At 41.9% G+C, this 19,769-nt stretch overlaps 1 protein-coding gene across 6 annotated transcripts; it reads right to left on the bottom strand.

The window, feature by feature from the left end:
• Positions 1-99: 99 nt before the first annotated feature.
• add2 (adducin 2 (beta)) lies at positions 100-19,095 on the bottom strand. Of its 6 annotated transcripts, XM_051421386.1 has the most exons (16): positions 15,199-15,215; positions 15,028-15,081; positions 13,777-13,967; positions 13,239-13,380; positions 11,357-11,508; positions 11,033-11,113; positions 9,854-10,003; positions 9,383-9,526; positions 8,963-9,061; positions 8,257-8,433; positions 6,533-6,781; positions 5,482-5,598; positions 5,282-5,368; positions 5,050-5,176; positions 3,339-3,422; positions 100-1,488 (listed from the first exon to the last, which is right to left on the bottom strand). In XM_051421386.1, exons 3-16 carry the CDS (start codon positions 13,921-13,923, stop codon positions 1,226-1,228), a joined length of 2,019 nt encoding a protein of 672 aa, XP_051277346.1. In that variant the 5' UTR covers positions 13,924-13,967; positions 15,028-15,081; positions 15,199-15,215; the 3' UTR covers positions 100-1,225. The 6 variants fall into 6 exon arrangements, with proteins under 6 accessions (XP_051277346.1, XP_051277345.1, XP_051277348.1 ...); XM_051421385.1 differs by lacking the exons at positions 15,028-15,081; positions 15,199-15,215 and adding an exon at positions 18,668-19,095; XM_051421388.1 differs by lacking the exon at positions 15,028-15,081 and having other exon boundaries at positions 15,199-15,287.
• Between the last annotated feature and the right edge of the window lie 674 nt (positions 19,096-19,769).

Raw genomic sequence — 19,769 nt, 5'->3', positions numbered from 1 at the left:
ATACTTTTGTGGCGCTCTTATCAGATGTTAAAGTAGCATTGCAGAGTTCAGTGTGGCGAGCTGTAAATACAGGAGGAAAAACATAAATTACATGTCCGGTTGCTTTTAAATCAAACTTGATCTTTAATGACTGATACATGGTAACCTTGCAACACTCACTTATACATCCTAATATAAAATAAATTAAAACCATGAGCAAACATCACACATCAGCATTTCGATAACAGCTACTGGTTAAAACAGAAAATAATTACAACTGTTAAGAGGTATTTTGCACATACATTTAAAAGAAAATTGAGAAAAGTGGAATGTTTAGTACCTTCAGTATGTTCTTTTACTGGGTTTCAAACTGCATCTGCAAGCAACGAGTTCTTTATGCTTTATCCTTTTTTTTGGGTAATAGTGGCATTTATAGCGGCTTCTGTTTTGTTGCGAGCCAGTATAATTTTCCCTGCTTTCTTTTACCTTGCTCATCCCTGCTGTAATAATGTCAGTAGGCTGATAATTTTACACAAAACCAGCATTCATAAGAGCACAATCAATAGCTATCAGTATATGTCTACATGTACTGCACCTGCGCTCACATAGTATACCTGCAACATCTATCTGATAATTAGAACCAAATCATGAGTAGAAGATGCCTATGGTGATGAACAAATGCAACATACTAGAATTTCAATATACATGTGGTAAGTGCCTATAAATGGATAACGGGTGCATAATTCATGGTAACTTAAATTTCCACCGTGCCTTGCAAAGATGTGGATTAATAAAATGGTATGAAACATCCCAGTTTTAGAAAGGAACATGTTTGACTGCCTATACAGTGACGATAAGTAATGGTTTGATAGCACAGCAGGTGAAAATAAGACGTGAGTAATACAGGGACTGACTGTGTGTGTGTGTGTGTGTGTGTGTGTGTGTGTGTGTGTGTGTGTGTGTGTGTGAGACAAGAAGTAGTGTGTCAAAATGACCTGGGTCAAATAGTATGTGAAAATAATTATCAGTGTTTTTTAACCTGCTTAAGATGAATCCCCACATAGATCAAATCTGAGTACCAGTGTTACAGTGAAGTATTCAAGGTTGATTTAGTACACTATGTCTGTGAGTGACATCTTAACTGACAGCGTTTGAATAGATCTGATGTGGTTAACTCATCTGCTACTCCGTCATACACTTAAATGTTTCACAGTAGTATTTCACCGAGGTCTCGTGTGTGAGCGCCTCAGGTCTCCACCTTTTCCTTTTCCTTCTGCTTCTTGCTCTTTTTCAGGAACGACGGCGGCTTGAACTTCTTTTTCTTCTTGGACGGGGACTTGGAGGGCGAGCCCTCCGGGGTGCCGCCTTGTGGTTTGGCAGGCGGAGCAGCAGGCGTGGAGGACGTGTCGTTGGTGGAGAGAGCCTTCATCCCTTTCTCCAGTTCCTCTGTCGTCTGCTTCTCCTCCTCGCCTCCGTTCTGTATGGCTGGAGAGTCGGTCTTTGCCTCTTCTGCTCCGAGTATTGTAAAGAAACAAGTAGAAACTTAGAATATTCAGCAACCAGACAGAGAGGACTGAGTGGGGTGGGGCTGCAAAGCTACATGCTTGCAATGTGACTGTAGATGAACATGCTTGCTTAATGAGGTGTGGACTGTCGTACTGTTTCTCTGTACTTACTAGTGGATCTCTTTACAAAAGGGCTGAAATGTGGTAAATGTAAATGAAAACAGCTAATACTGAAGTCTTGAACCAGACATGTTGACTTACACAGATGTACCAACAGGAATAATGTCTGCATTCAGTTTAATTTTAGGGCAATGTTGACTCGCTGACAGAGCTACATGTAGCCTGAGCCATAATTATTGCTAGAAGCTGATGTTTTCCTGCTATGTCTTTCATGTGAAAGACTAATTGCATATTAACTGCATACGCCAGTGCAGTTGTACAGAGAGGTCTGTGGATTATCCAAAGACACCGGGGTACTGTCTTTAGAGCGAGATGTTGTTGTTGAATATCTAATTTTTTAATCCTGTAAGAATCACAAATGAATGTTATATTGATGGATGCAGAAACCCTGATCAACAATTCAGTGGTGGAAAGTAATTACTCAAGTACTGTACTTATGTATAGTTTTGAGTAAAATGTAATGCTACGCTGTACTTCTACACCACTACATTTCAGAGGGAATAACTGTGTTTTTACTGCACTATTTATCTGAAAACAAAAGTTAATGGTTACTTTTAAGATTTTAATTTTACATTCCATGTTATGATGTTAGAAAATACTTGTTACCACCAGACAGTAGTTCAAATTAGCACCACTCCAACCAACTACAACAGTAAAATGCTACTGACGGTACACATTAATGCACCAGTGGACCAGTTTGCATCAGTGGACTGGCATAAAGGTTCAAGATGCAGTTGAACTGATGTGTGCATCGGATACAATGTGACATTAAATCCAGATGCACTGTTTCAAACTTCTCTGCATCGCAAAAAATGATTTATTTATATAGAATTATTATGAGAGGTCTAATTCCTTTATTATTTAGAAATGTTACCAATAATTGTATATTAACATTGATTCCTCCTCTCTTAACGTCTCTCAAGCTGCTTAATGAGAACCAAAGAAATAAAATTAAACTGTCTGTGCCATATTGAATTTCGTAGCATCATATGCTTTTGCATCCTATCACACTGGTAGTTGCTTCATATGTCTCCTTAATATATCAGATTGTTGGCGAGGCATCAACATGCATATTGTATCGGTGATGTATGAGTGATGGAAATGCAAATTTTTCGAATAAGTACTACTTTCGATACTTATTGCTGATAAATAATTTTACTTGGACTTTACTTTACTTGTAACTGAGTATGTTTAAATTGTGTTATTGTTACTGAAGTAAAAGGTCGGAATACTTTGTCCACCATTGCAATAATTTTAATATACTGAATTGCTGGCAGATTTTTGTCAGATACACATGAATCTCTTTGATTGATACCGTACTGCAGCTAAATCAAACCTCAAACATCCACCACTGATGGCTCAGCAGGATCGGAACTGTATTGACTACAACCAGTCAATAATGTCTATATTCCTGTATTGTGATCATTGAAAACAAAAGAAAAATAACAATGAAGTTTCTACTGTAATCTACAATCTTGTGTGTGACATTAGATCACCCAGTTGTTTCTGAATGTGAGTTTGAACTAAACAGAGATAGGATCAGCTGAGTATGAGGAGGAGTAACACGGTTGTCAAGAGAGTCATCTGAAGCATGAGGAGGCAGAAGCATGAGCAGGCTGCTGGTCAGGGTGCAAGGCAAGCAGGGCAGACAGTCAGCGCTCTGCCAAGCCTCACCTGAGAGAGGAGGTTGGCTGGGCGGAGGGCCCTTTGTGGGGGAGGTAGCAGGGGGAGATTCCTTGTCACTTGCCACCTCCTCCCCTACTTACACAAACACACACACACACACACGGAGACACACAGTGAGGGCTCAGCTGTGCAGGAAGTTAGATTTGTGAACTGTGTGAACACATTTTACACAGCAGTCACAAGCGAAATCGAGTTTGCTTAAGGTGGCTGTGTGCGACATTTTAACTCCAAACACTGGCTAAAAACAGACTCTACCAGCATCCACACTGCATTTTACATTCTGTGCCATTGTGCTGCATGCAGTGATAGATGGTGGAATAAGTTTAATTTAAAATTGATAGCCTATAATGGCATTTAAAACTGCTACACACAGCACCTTAAGAAGGTTAGAAAAAAAGTGTACAATGCATTAATAGTGAAAGTGAGGGGTAGCATATTAATCTGCATTTACTACACTATATAGACAAATGGCACCAGTAAAAGACAGTAAAGGGTTATGAATTTTAAATGTATAAATCAATAAATAATGTTGGTTAAATAATTAAAAAGGATATATTAAGCTTTATGGTTTTCCCTTACCACATGCTTACATGATAATGGGAGGAGCATGTCCACATTTGTCAGGGGGCAGAGATAGGTCCAGGTTGGCTGTGTGTGTGTGTGTGTGTGTGTGTGTGTGTGTGTGTGTGTGTGTGTGTGTGTGTGTGTGTGTGTGTGTGTGTGTGTGTGTGTGTGTGAGAGAGACTTAGGCTACCTTTGGGGACATATTTCAGATTAAAGACCAGGACTGGGTTGCACCAGATATGTGTAAGTGTAAGCACTAGAGGCTCAGTAACTACCAGAGTTTGTAACTACATCAGCCACTAAAATTGGCTGCATCACAATTACTTTGGGCATAACTTAAATAGTTTGGACATGAAGTCGTAACTAAGGCAAGTGGCTAATCAACAATCAAAGATTGAGTTCCATCATGGTATTAGCTTTCTGACTGGCATAAGCTACTTGGCTTCGTAGCACATCATAGTAAGCTAGATCGACATATATATATATATAGGTCACTACTCAATTACTGTGTTGCAAAATGACTGCAATTAATGAAAAAATGTGTGGCAGAAAGCTGTTTTACTATCAGTGAGTATGATTATGTGACATTTAGAGTTACACCATCTCAGGGGCACGTGTAACTATTTAGGTGTTACTAAGAGTTAAGTTTCAACTTACCTCCACAGTGCAACTGCTTTTATTTTAGTAATGTATAAATCACAATTTAGTAATTATTTACGTTATAACTAGGCTAAGTTTGAGCTTACACACAGCTGGTGCAACAGGCTGCAGTTCATTGAAACGTTCACCAGATCTTTTTGCTTTAACCCCACTAGCTGACCTTACTAATGCTCTTGTGGCTGAATGGGAGCAGCCAGGTTCCAACATCGGCTGGCGGGTCTTCCCAGAAGAGTGAAGGCAGCTATGGCAGCAGATCAATGCCCATGGTTTTGGAATGACATTTTCAACTATCACATATGTGTGTAATGTTAACCAACATACTTAAGGCATATAAAACATGCAAAAATAATTTGAATTGCTATATTTTAATATTGCTTTAACAATAAATATGGTTGAAACTTTTATTATGTCTATTATAGTACTGTAACTGTATGGTTAAGAAAATAAATAGAGTTCACATATGAACGAATCATACCATTGGTCCCTCCATCTTGTTTCCTCTGCACCTCCTTGCGGTACTCCTCCAGCTCCTGGTCTGTCAGCTCGTTGAAGGGGTTTGGAGGCTCTGGCTCTGGTGGGGCTTTAGGTGGGCTCACTGGAGACTAATAGACAAGCAGAGACAACAAAATTACAGCTTTTTATTCAAAAGGGGGACTTAGAAAAGGCAAAGAGACAGATGTTTGGCGAGCAGAGAGTCGGTAGTTTACCGGAGGACTGTCAACTGTTATAACGCTGGCGAGGACTTGAGACTGTGGTCCTGCTGTCTTCATGTCCTGCCGATTCTGCTGTCGAATCTGAGGAGAAAAACAAAATTCTTGTGTAACATTTCTGATTTATGGGACAGCACGCACAAGGCAAAGATGGGATTTGTGGGAGACAGAAAAGGCCAAAAGCAAGGTAACGTTACCTTGTTTCGTGTCTCAATCACCTCTTGAGGGTTGGTGAAAAGAGGCACAAACTGGTTTGGGTTCTCTATCTTGATGGATGTGCTGCCAGCCTGTGTCACTTCTTCTGCCTTCAACCACTAAAGGAAAGAAAGCCAACATCAAACACACCTCCAAAAAAAAAAAAAAAGACTCAAAATGTCCAAAATGTAGAAGATCCTGTTTGTGTTACTTAGTTAAATAGACACTTTCTTCCTAAAAAAAAGTATTTTTTCCCATTAAAAAGTCAGTCTTTATCAAGTAGCTTTGATAATATGGATATTTGTCCACCAGAGGGCAGACTCTGCAACACAGTAGTCATCACAGAGCAGTGGACTTTCACCTGCAATGCAGAGAAGAGGAGAGAGAGGAGGGTGGGAGGGACTGAGGAGGAGAGAAAACAGAAAGGGAGAACCAAGCTCCTCCCACTGATGTAAGAAAGCCTCTCATATTGTTTTTGTCTCTAGAAGGACTCATCACTGCAGCTCCGCTTCATCTTTTCTCCAAGGTACGCAGAAAGAAAAACAAACGCTCCACAGTGTATATCAACCTCCATGTGAATCAGAGGGAAAACTCTTTTGGATACACCAATACCTCTGGCTGACACCCAATAAAACCAATTCCTTTTCAAATCATCAGAAAGATGGTGAGTTAATTGCTCTGGCTCCTCCTCACATCAGTCATCTTAAAATGTAGCTCCAAACCTCAGCAAGCTTCAAGCCTTTTCTTCCTTCCCTCCTCACAGCTCATTTAAATCTCACTCCTGGTTCTGATCCCTGTGCTCTCCAGCTTATATTTTATATACCTTTATATCAGCAGACAGCCTACCTATCCCTCCATCTATGAGCGGGAAAGATTACACAACATTTAGGTCACAGCGGTCACAATATAGCATATTCTGCACAATTAGTGGAGTAATGTAAGGCTGGAACAATCATAGTTATGTCTGGTCTGGAGCGTTATTTGAGACAACCCCTTCTATAGTGTGACTGTGTGACTGCACTAAATCAAACGAAATGATTCCAAGAGCCTCACAGTGGAGCGTTGGTGTCCTGGGCTGGCTTGCTCCTGGCTGACTTTTTGGTAGGTGTTGGGGGTGTTGAGCCATCGAGTCCTCTCCTGCTGCTGCCGCTGGGCAAAAGGGTGCTGCCTCAGAGCTGGGTGGACTCCGTCGTCATCAAACTGGTGGAAAACTGTGGCGGTTGCGGGCACCTCCACCTCCCTCCGGTTCCGCGTTCGCTCCAGCAGCACAGGGAAACGGTAGGCGTAGCCTGTACGGTAGCCCTGAAATACAACAGTGGAAAGGAGCTTTAGGGTGTGCACAAGCTGCAGACAGCTGTGTCAATGCACTTAAAGGAATAATTCAACATTTTAGCTTATTCATTTTACCAGCACCTTTAATTCCTATTGACACATCCTATCTTGTTAATGTAATCTGTATAAAAAAAAAGTCCAAAGTCCAAAAACAAGCTGTGTTCGTGCATGAGGTTATGATCGGGGGGACTATATCTTGGCTGAGAATAGTGACTTTCATGTTGTCACTGTGAAGTTGCCAGGCAACCAGCAGAGACCCCTGTAAAACCACAACCTCAGTTTTTACAGTTTGTCTAGTTTTGTATGAATTAAACAAATATGATGTATAATTAGGGAGCTTTTGAGGTGCTGGTAGGTGGATTTACCTTCGGTCAGGCTAGCTGTCCCCCCCGTTTCCAGTCTTTGTGCTAAGCTAAGCTAACCTAACTGGTTGCAGATTTATCTTCAAGAGTGGTATCAATCTTATCATTTAACTCAAACATTTAACTGATGTCTGTGATTGTGTCAGTCTCACCATGTTTAGCTTTCAGTACTTTAGCTGCTCCAGTGTGATGCACAAGTTTCTGCGGTTTATAGCTGCTGATAAGTTATTAGTTTAGCACTGCTGAGGCAAACTGAACATTTTATGCTGCTGCTTTACATTAAAAGCTTTCCATCGGCAAACCACAGGAAGGCTTTTATGCTGTTATTGTGAAGCAGCTACAGGAAATGGAGTTGGTCACAGCGCTTATGCTGCATTCTCATGAGGAAGGATGGATGGTAGAAACTGGAGAAATTCCTGCGTTTTCTTGCAAGCTCTAGCACTAGCAACAAAGAAGGATGTAGGATTGCAAGGGTTGTCAAAAAAAAATACTGCACACTGCAACTTAAATTCAGGTTGAATTACCTTGAAGGACTTTAGCTGATATGAGGTATTAACATTAGTTTGTCCTTGCAGTTTTGTGTGAATGAGCAAACCTCCCACACATCTCAAGGTAAGTCCAACCTTTTAACGTGCCACCCATTTAATAGCAGCAAAACTCAAAAAGGGGTAGTCTAGCAAATTAGTATTGGCACAAAGTTGGGAGTGTTGCAAAAGACACATTAAAAATGTTTATAATCAGAGCAGCTGAGACTGAGATACCCTGACCTATATTCTTTAGTATGGGTCAAGTTCCAAAAACACTGGATCCAACACTTCCTAGCATGGGACTCACTAGCATCTTTCGTTAGTCATGTCTGGTAAATGCCTCCATGTCCTTGATGCCCCTGATCAGGGTAATTTTCAAAGACTTCAAGCCCTCAAGAGCCACAGAAGACATCATAAAGCTGTGTTCATAGACATAGTAGTAAACTAGTAACAAGTACAAGTAAACTAAACTTTGTGTGTAAAATTGATGGAGTGCCCCCTTAACAAAATGTCTCAGTCATCACTGTACACTTCTGTTTTAATATAACCTGCCTACCAAGTTATCCAGAGTTCTCATGAGGGCTTCAAACTCATGCTCCCCGATGCGGCTCTTGTGAAGGGGTCCAAAGGTGGAGCCCGCCCAGCCCACAGTGCCGGTTGGGTTGGGTTTATGGGTGGACCGGTCCAGCAGAATCAGGTTGTGTTCACCACCGGCACAGCACAAAGCCGACACCTTGCAAAGAAAACCAACAACCCAGATTTAGAACAAGCTGCCGCTTCCTTATGCAGTAAAACATCACTGAGCTCTGTTTTGCTTTTCCAAATTCTACTTCATACGCACACATTTCAATTCAAGCCAGCAAAGCAAATTAAAGTATTTCTGATTCTGAAAGTGCCTTGCTCAAAAGCATATTAAACTTATTTACTGTGAGACGGGGGAGTATAACACATCAATGACCTTACAGTGACATATCTGCTTCCCTGCAGGCCACCTTGTCCTGTAGGATTACTGCAGTGTCTCTTTGGCACACGACACCCCTGTAGTGTTTTATGCTGCAGTGCAGAGCTGCTGGCTGAATTACAGTGAAAGGGTACCAATAGAAGGGCAACTGCCCAGGTGTAAAATTGGTGCCTCTACATTATGTACACATGCCAACTCATTCTCCCACTCTCACACACCCACAACACATGCAGTGGCAGCACTTTGTCTCCAGTACGTCAGCTGTTAGTCACTACAGTGTGTGTGTGTGTGTGTGTACTACCTGGATCTGGCAGGCAGCCTGGATGTGATAGATGGTGTAGAAGGCCTCCTCCACAGACTCCCCCAGAGCCACAATGCCGTGATTCCTCAGCACCAGAACCTACGCATCATGAAACCAACATTTACACAGGAATAGAAACCCACATTCATTATTTCTATTTCATAATAGCTGCAGGTTATTGAGAAATGTCACTGTAGAATGAGAAGGCACGCTAAGACCAGCTCCCAAGTTTAGTCTCAGAGCAACAGCATCAGCTTCAGTAATTAGTCTGCTGTAAGACCACATAACGTCATGTCTCCTCGTTATCCATTCATAAAGCTGAAGCAACCCATGTGTGAGGCACAGGAGGAGGAACTGCTGAATGAGGCGGCGATATGCAAGCCTTCAGATGAAATGTCTTTACTCTCACGGTCTGCTCACCTTACAGGTCGGCCCCAGGCTCTTCTGCAGCTCCACTCTGTCCTCCTCCTCCTCCATGACTCCGTTGTAGTCGTAATAAGCCACATCACCGACAAGCAGAGCCTCGTGGGAGAGTGGCAGGAGGCCACACTTCATAGCTGAAACCTGGAGACACTCGGCTGTCAGTTATGGCGGCAAAGGTCATGAAAGAGGCTTCACAGCATGATTTATAAGCAAATCCATCCATATATATATATATATATATATATATACACACACACACACACACACCGCAATTGCTGCGATTATAAAATAATATCCAACTTAGTTAATCCCCAATTATCTCAGAAGTGCAGTTCAGAAAGCATCCTATTTTAAGAGTATGAATGTTTCTGGATGTGACCAGCAGAAATATAATGGTGTCTCCTCTAAACAGGAAAGGACAGAGCTGTGAGTTGATGCCACACTTGGCACAAGCCCGTGCTGACTTACCGCAGCCGTGGCCGGCGTGTGGAGGTGAAGCAGGCAGCGAACATCTGGCCGGGCCGAGTAGATGGCCGAGTGCAGGCTGAACTTCTCTGTGTCCACACCCAGGTTAGTGCTTCCCTTCTCCACCACCTCACCCAGGATGTTCACCTTCACCTGCAAACCACACAGCACCATACGCATGCGTTAGTATGTGCTTCCACATGGGATATGGGATACACACTTTGATGAATCATCTTATGAAACAAATTATAACAGTTCTGTTATAAAAGTAACAGTTCTCATAAAAGCAGTTTTAAATGAAATTAAAACCTATTCTTGAAGAGTATTATAATGATGCAACAGAATTTCTCTAAACCCCCTTTGCCTCTGATGTGCGTTTTAGATTATATGATGATCACCAGGATTCACTTGTCTACGTCTACCGTCTTGTTAGAGAGAAAATGTCTTCAAAACCGACAACATTAAAACCGGAGAAAATACTAATAACTACAGCTGAAATTCTTAGTGGAATAATTGTTTAATCAATAAATTAATCAGCAACAATTTAATAACTGATTAATTAATTAAGTCAACTGTCATGGACCAATGTCAAACATTCTCATGCTCTTGTTTTTTAAAAGTGAGGATTTGCTTTTGTCTTTTGTATAGGTAAGGTAACTATTTAAATTAAAAAAAGTCAATAGATTAAATCGATGCAAGACTGTATGCAAGACTGCATAATACTGTAATGCAGAAAATCAATTGAAATTATTGATCAATTATATTGTGAAAATAGCATCATACCAGTAGTATTAGAGGGCTAAATAAACTTTTGCATAAACAGCCAACACAGCCAAGTCAGCATACACTCAGTGGCCACTTTATTAGGTGCACTGGCACAATCTAATGCAATCCACTGAACATGTAGTTTAATTTTATGATCTCTATATTGTTGATTCAATTATATATATTCAAGCATTGAGTTAGTTGTGCTGGTGTTGAACTGGGTTGCATTGTACTAAGAGTGGTTTCTAATATTCAGCTCCCCTCATGCATTCAAATAGGGGCAAAACTTTTAAAAACACATGATTGAATTTAGACATGTCTGACAATTAAAAAAAAAACAGTTTCATTGAATTGCATTAGATTGTACTGGTGTACCTCATAAACCTTTATATCTTGACTGGGATTAGTCTCACTCACCAGACTGGATCCAGTCACCTCACTGTAGGCCAGGCCGTCTGGAAGCACCAAGAAGTGTTCCTGTTCTTTACTAACACGCAGCTGTCAGGGAGGAAGATGGACATTAGTGAGGACACACAGATGATGGAAGTAAAGCAGTTCATTCCACATGTGAGCATGACGTCCACCAAAACTGATCTTACGGTGGGCTCTCACCACCAACAGCCAGTCAAACTGCATGCTGTACTTCACTCATGTGACGACAAGTCTGTTCAGTAAATTTGTGTTCTGCCTCACAACAAAAAGTCAGGAATGCAATGTTAAAAAAAAGACAGCAGAACTAACGGTAAGACAGGTGCGGCTGATCTGGGCCCAGCCGAAGAGGTCAAACAGGCGATGGACACTGGCCAGCTTGCAGCGCATCAGCCTCTCCCCCTTCACCATGCTGCCAGGCTCCCAGCCGTGCAGGTCATTGATGGGCGTCACCATCATCATGTCTGTGGAAGGAAGAGAGAAAGCCAGGTAGAGGCAGAGAGAGCAGTGAAGATGATGGTCAGCAGGCACAAAAGGTAAGTAAGAGAGCAGCTGATTGATTCTCATAAAGGTGCACTTCAACATAAGGACAATGGCGTTTATTATGTGTATTGCTTTGAATGTACATGTTTGTGTGATCTGTAATGAGGCTTAAAGGTCCAATGTGTAGGATTTTGTGGCATCTAGCTGTCAAGTGGTTATACACTGATAAAAACATACCTATAAATATTATTATTTCAGACAATGGATCCTCCTAAATGTTACACACTGAACCTTTAAAGAGGTGTTTTGGTGCAAGTCTGATTAAATATTAATTTATACTGCTCTATGATGAAATTTTACCTCTACAAGATTTCATCAAAGCTCTGACAACCTCTGACTAGACCTCTTTTATGCTGCACTGCCTAATCAGAATAACTGAACTCAGCGGTGTGGGTGTACAGAGCCTTTATCACTAATAAAACAACTGCACTAATAAATGCTTATAGCTGTCTGTGGACAAGTGAAATATCTTCAATTGCTCATCATCCACACTCTCCCTACACTTTTACAGCAGAAATGTGTCATTATGGAGGATCATGTGGGATCATTTTCAGTGGCACTGCAATATAATATAAGTTATGATCACAAAGTGGAGATACTTCGGAATGACGATGAGAACAAAAAAAAAATAGGCTGCAAGTTACATGTATTTACAATATATATATATATATATATATATACATATATACACAACCATTTGGTTAATTTAATTTTCTGAATTTAGCCCCTTCCTGCCCATTTTCTCTGTCAGCAATCCCATGATGCTCCTTGTGAAGGATTCACCACTATTCCTCCCACCACATAGCATTCAGTGCGTATTTACTCTTAGGTGTACCAGTGAATAAGTATGCACAACACCAGTTCCAGTTACGTATATGAAGTGCAGCCCGTGCCAGACAAGAATCAAACATTATCAGGTCATCCAGCAAATCCAGCAGTTGTGAGGACGGCCGTAGGGTGGAAGCTGATTGGGTCTTATCTTTCATTTTTATAAGATCATCCTAATAATGGATCCAAGGTTAACAAAGGAGGGCCCAGTCTAATGAGAGTTTAATCGAGCTCATGTTAAAACTGGGTGTTCTGCATGTTCCACTGAACCACCTGAGCTAGCAGACTAACCATAGGACCTCCAGTCTATGATTCTCTACGAATCTAAGTTAACACAACAGCCGGGCAACCGTGGACTATTCTGCAGGTGAGCTCAGACTCAATGCAAAGTCAGTTTTAGAGGTAGCCAGATATTTGCTGCGAGCCAGCTTTGCATTAAAGCAAACACACAGCCACATAAACTGAAAATGTTTAATGGAGTTCCTGAGATCAGTCAGCGGCTGAGCTGTCAACACACAGAGACATACTCACACACACATACACATGGCTGGTGCGCACATTGCTAGTTAGCTTCCAGCTAAGTACAGTTGGCGCATTGGATGTTCAGAATGAAATTTAACTTTGCATTCAGTGTGATAACAGTGTAACACTTGGGCACGCAGCAAAGGGGCCACAGGTCGGATTTGAACCCTTGGCCGCTGCAGCAAGGGCTCAGCCTTGGTGCATGGGTCTTCAGCTCTACCTGCTGAGCTAACCGGGAGCCCGTCTTCTTTTAAGTATATGCAGAAAGTCAGAGGTTTAGTTAAAAGTGTTGTGCACTTACTGGAAGGGGAGACAGGCAGGGCGGCTGGAGAGCCATGTGAGGCCATAAAATCAGCCAGCTGTCTCAGTGCCCATAGGTTGGATGAGCTGCCACCCTTCTTCATCTGTTCCTGGATCAGCACATCCAGCTCCTCCCTGAATGACTATATACAAACACAGACATTAATGTATAGAATGTACAGTATATATACCACACATTACAAATCACTTCAGTTTCATAATAGTTCTGTCTTTAGCGATCCTTCATTTTCCACAAAGAATCATTTGAAAGATGCTATAATCACATATAAAATCACAGGGGCTTTAAACACATACACTGATTAGCAAACACTGATACACTACAGTGGCGAGGGTGAGTAAACATATTTAATGAGTCAGCCTCTCTCCATCAGCCCTTTTACTTTATGTTCACTCTCTCCACTTCACACACAACTTCGTCGGCGTCATGCAGCCTCCCATATGCAGAAACACATAGTCATGCACTCAGAATGGACTCTAGCACTGACTGCAGCCCCCTCACGGACAAACGGTCATCTCACCGGACTCTGAATGAGGCTGGAAATGCGTTTCTTCTGCTGGGGTCCGGAGCCTGGTGTGGAATGCTGAGGAGACTGGAGGCCCTCAGGGACCCCATCGCTGGGGCTGCGCTGCACCGGGGTGCCTTTGGGGGTGGGGGACTTGCTCATCTTCTTTTTTGCAGTGGGTGCGTTACAACCGGGGGTGTTGAGAACTGTAAAGAAAGTGTATAAATATTATTAATACAGCTTAAATTTTACTTTTCAGAGAACTGCCATAACAATCCAATAAGCGTTAACACATGCACACATTGACTGTAAGGCAAGCAGTAACCACTGTAGTAGAATTGTTTGACATTTTAGAAAATACACATTTTTGCTTTATTTCCAAGCGTTAGAGGGGAAGAGCCATACTACTGTCATGTTTGATTGTTATTTATGAAGCTACAGCTAGCAACCGGTTAGCTTAGCTTAGTTAAGCATGAAGACTGTAGGCAGAGGTAAACAGCTATGGGTACAGAGCAAAAAGTTTCTGTTTCATGGGGGGTTATGTATCAGGCTATTTCTTGGCCAGGACCACTAACTTCCTGGAGTGGGACCCCACCCACCCATTGCTACCATAATGGACACAGGATTTGTTTGTTTTTTGATTTTTAGTTTTATATTTTAAAAATATGTTTTTAATGAATCACCTTCTGTTCATACCCAATAGGAAATTAACGGAGTGGGCAAATTAGGACAATTCACACTACAACAGGGACAGTGTTGATATGATTTAAAGATCAAAGAAGGAAAAAAACATTGGTTAAAATACCTCACAAAAAGTCTATGAAATTATACTAGCAGGAGCCAAGTGCTCTTAAGGCAGCAGTCATAATCCTGTGAGGATAAAAAAAAAAGTATTATCTTAGCTTAAATGTGCAAATGGGAGAAGTGCGGTGAGCAGAATATTGTTCAACCTTCCTGAGCCTATGCTTTAGAGAGTCCTCGTAAACCCTGCCTAAGGATCCGGTGGTGCACATCAACCCAGAGGGAGTTCAAAACCATGAAGAGATCCAGCAAAGATGATTGGATATTAAATAACAGTTGTCAGTTCAATCAATATGCTCCCTTATGTACAATTCAACCCCAAGCAAATCCTTCTGCATCTTGCATTAACATGAAAACTGAGTTTCCTGTTGGCAAGTGCAACACTAAATATAAGAATATTGGACTGCACATTAATCCTTGATTTCTTTGTATTTTCAATTGGCGGCATTAAGATGAAAAACCTACCCTCACATTAAGGATGTTGTATTCCTCGGGGCACTGGCCGGTGGAAGTGTAGAGCTATAGAAAATGCAGCATTAGCAGTAAGAGCTCACATGCAGACAGCAGCATCAGAACCACTAACAGGAAGTTAGCAGGCGATACAGCTCGGTAATTGAAGAAAGAGTAAAGAGTTACCGTAAGGATCTTCAGAAAACAGCTGGCCACTCCCAAATGAAACATTCTCTCTCTCTCTCTCTCTCTCTCTCTCTCTCTCTCTCAGTCTCACTCACACACACACACACACACACACACACACACACACACACACACACACACACACACACACACACACACAAACAGTGCTGCAGGGAGCAGATAAGGTCCCAAACACACCACGCCCTCTCTCCTGCTACCTCTCACTGACTGACTCAATTACGTACTTACTTAACTAACAATTAGTTTCATCACGGTAACATAACTATTTGTGCATCCCTGATCATATGCATCGCCAGCCCAATCCCTCATGTCTCCAGCGTCCAGGGCAAGCTTTTAAGATGCTCAGTCCAATGACACCAGATCCCTGTGCATTACTAAATCTCATTGCATTGCAAATGAGAAACTCTGACAGATGACTAAACCTTTAATGGAGTTTCTGGATAAACGGTGCACTTTATCCTAAAAACGTCAGACTTCCTGCGCTCTAAGCCCAGAAACATTACATCAGCTATCCAAAAACATCAGCCATTTATGTATTAACTAAACTCCCTAAACATACACTGACATATAAGCTTCATGCCGTCTGCCAGCCAAACTGCCCCCAGCTCATAGCTAGCTTTTGACAGTTGAGGAAAACTACTACTACTACTGAATAATGCATGCTTGTTTTTTTGTTTTAAGCACTCACAGATATTTATACCTGACTTATAACATTCAAATGTATTCAGGTGGATGTTATTTTACAACTATAAGAGACAGTCAGTCTATAAAAAGCCCAAATTGGAGGCATAAGCTCTCTTTTGCTCTCACAATAGAGGCTGGCTCACAGGGTATATGACTCTCTCTGGGGGTAGCAAGGGCCCAGCTGCTGACAGGCACCAGACAGAAAGCCTCTCTCTCCAGGGAGGGTCCTAATGACTAAGGGGAGACAGAGATCTGGCTGCTGGCCCACCATCGCTGCCTCCTCCTCTTATCCTCAGTCGCACTGTGATGGCTGACCGTGATGCATCATCACCTCCCTTTTGTTTCATAAAATCTCAAGAAGTAGGGGAGGCTGATTTCATGTCTCTCCTCTTCTAGAGCTGGGTTCTTACCAAACTGCAAAACCTGAATTTCAGCATTGTTTAAATAGTTTAAAACTTATACAAATATTATTCGCTGTGGCATCCTTCACCAGAACACACAACAAATGTAATGCTGCTGTGCTCTGCTGCCAGATGACATTTTTGGCCTTACCAATAAAAAGAGGTGAAATAAATAGGCAATTTTCTAATATTGGTGCACATTATCTTCACATATACATGCATGTATTAACTGCTGTAAATCTACCCACTCACAGTGGTTTCAGGAGGTCTGTGTCTGAGCACTGACGTCCAGCAGCAGAGAGGCAGACAGGGGTATAATTACCTAAGTAGCTCTGGATTGATTTTCGTTGGCTTCAGGTTTATGTCATAATGGCAGGACAGTGGATCCCGACCAGTAATGTAACTAATAAACTGGTACATTTACTAGCAGTTTTTCAAAATAAGATAAAGTTAAAACCTATTCATCTTTCACAACCAAGCAACTCTTTATAATGCAATGCAAAACTTGTTTAGATGTCACATTAGCCTGTTGAATGAATTAATGATCACCCCACTGATTAATTATACAGCCACTTATGCATAACATGCACCTACAATATAACGGCAAGAAAATGCATTTTAATTTAACATAATTCATCTTCACACGTGACTTTCAATCTAATAGTTCCACCTAACACAAGACAAAACAAGATTAGCCGACGCTAAACTAAATGACTATAGTATCTTTACATAATGTACAAGGGAAACTTTGCTGTATTCAACCCCCCCAAAAAACAGACTCATTAACTCTAAACATCTAGTGGACTGAGTGCTTGCAGAGATGCAGCATACACAAAATGAAAATGCATTAAAGCATAAATGATATAGAGGCAGGATAAATGTTGTTGACTTTGTGTAGGAGGACATTCCTGTCCCCACAGCCTCTAATGGGACGTTTGTCTTTCACCTTGGAAAGCTGCACGAACTGTGAATGAACAAATCAAAATATACAAAACACTTCAGAGAGAAGCAAATGGAAAGCAGCTGAAAACACAGCAAGTGACAGACTCCCATTACAGTTGGTTTTTTTCCCACTACATATTATTGGCTTATAACTCCTTAGGTGACAGAAAACACGGAATGATGATGCAAGAACTCCAGGAATCAGCAAATATACACATATCTCTTGTGTAAGCTTAATTAACAGACCTTGTATAGTATTTTGGTCAGTGTTAAATATCAACTAATCATAACAATATGTTTACTTGGCCGTCATGTTTGAAATTTCGGTAACTACAAACTGGATATTAAAGTTGTTTTCGACTAAAGAAAACAGCAACATCACATGATTTTCAAATATATTGTCTCAGTTTCTATAATTAAATATTTTATAAAAAGGGTTCATTTATGCAGGGCACCATACAGTAATTCAACACCTGACACATTATATAGTTACTATAGACACTGAATGTAGACAAGAACTTCTACACTGCTGTGGCTGAGAGCAATCCATCCTAGGTTCAGTGTCTGCCATTGTGCTGTGGGAGATGACAATCTGCATACCCCGCTCCCACAGGACGCGGAGGACAGGCCTGTTGACCAGATAGTCACGTGAGGGCCAGGGCACCATGTTGTGTGTATCTGCAGCACCGTATTTCAACGTGAAAGCACGGTATGCTTTTATTGGCTTTCCAGCATCCTCCGCTCCTGCACCCGCTCGCGGCCCGCGCTCTGCATGGCTGCCTAGCAACACTCGCAACACTAGCACGCGCTGCAGCCTCAGCACCAGCAGAGCGGAGGATCCGCTAATGGCCACCCGCACAATGCAGAGGCCAGCAGCGGCAGCGACGGCTCAACACTGCGCGGCCGCAGTCTGTAAAGAGCCCAGCTCAACGCGCATCAAAACCACCACGTTTCAGATCAATAGCTTCTCATTTCCCGAATATTAATCCTGACACCGTGCGGAACACGACGACCGTGAAAAGCACAACAATCACTGGCACGCTAATGAGCCGGATTAGAGCCAGCGAGAAGGCTCTGCCATCACACACCCGCTGTCTCACTCTCACAGACCGCACATATGGGACCTTGGACGCGTTCACGAGCCTTTATCTGCAGAGCACAATGGAGACATAACGCATGGGCAATAATGGACAGGGTGCAATTCTACTCATTTTATACAAGCGCCATATATGTGCGCCGAACGACACAGAACCAAATGGTAAACATCAGGCAGTGAGGACGGGACCGTGAGACATCAGTGAAATGCGCACACACCGCTCATGCACGCGTCAGGGAGGACTCTGTACTACGCCCAGCCATTTCCCCATGATAGCCTTGTTCGACTCAACTAAACACAATATCACAGCAGGCAGCGTACTCACCTCAGTGCATCCTCAGGAGCGTGTGTTCCGTGTGGGTGCGGCACACCCACAGCCCACAGCCGTCCTCAGAGCGAGCAGATGTGGGTAATTACAGCAGATCTGTCAGTGCTGGCTTCCGACACCAGGGTTCCTTTGTCAGACTATTTCAGGGCCTCAGCTGATACCAAGTCAAAACGACCCCGAGGTTTTTCACCGCTCAGTGCGTCTGGACCAGCCCACTGCCACGCCTGTCCACAGTCTGACAGCCGAGGGCTCCCCCCGCTCATGCAACTACAGTTAGAATCAATCTTGGCAATGCACTTGGTTATTGTGTTTGTAAAAAGCTTACGTGCAGCCCTGGTGGCTTTCTAATGCCGTCTCCCAGATCGTTCAGTTGGACAGGCCCAGTTCAAGCGGGACAAATGATAGCACGTCAAACAGGCGCCACCTGCTGTTCTGCTGGAGAAGAGTCTGCACACCGCAAAATGTCAGAGGTTTGAGATGGGTTGCCACATCTGAATGGAGAATTCCCCCCTCAAAGAAACAATTGTAGAAAAATAACAGTGTATTTTCAAAAGGACTGTACTTATGTATATGTTAGAGGTACTTGTATTTTACCTGAGTATATTCATTTTCTGCCACTTTATACTCCACTGTTTTTCAGAAGGAAATATTGTACTGCACTCACTTCACTCCACTACAATTATTTGACAGCAGTGGTTACTGGTTATTTCGCAAATAAAGATTTGACATACAAAATATAGATTTAGATCATCTAAGATTTCCAAAACCAAGGGTACATGTACCAATGGATACTTCTGCAGTTGCCAGGAGTGTGTGAGTAACACCACTAATTTAAAAAAGATTAAAATTAGAATTTCATTAAAAACATATATACCAACATATTGAGTTATGAAAACTAGTTAGTAAGTGAGCAGAGAAGGGATAAATAGCTGAAATAGCTAAAAGTAATGTCAAAAGTTAGCTAAAGAAAATGTATAAATGATTTTTAAAAATCTTCTAAAAATGGATGAAACATCAAGCATGTGTCACAAGCAGTACAAACAAAAAGTTAAGCAAACCAAAAGACTGAATGTTTAACTGTATGCAAAGAATATTCTAA

Source organism: Dicentrarchus labrax, unplaced genomic scaffold (assembly GCF_905237075.1).
Source record: "Dicentrarchus labrax unplaced genomic scaffold, dlabrax2021, whole genome shotgun sequence".
In the NCBI taxonomy this organism is placed as follows: Eukaryota; Metazoa; Chordata; class Actinopteri; family Moronidae; genus Dicentrarchus; species Dicentrarchus labrax.
Note: the sequence above shows the minus strand (reverse complement) of the source record. Positions and strands in the feature narration are given on the sequence as shown.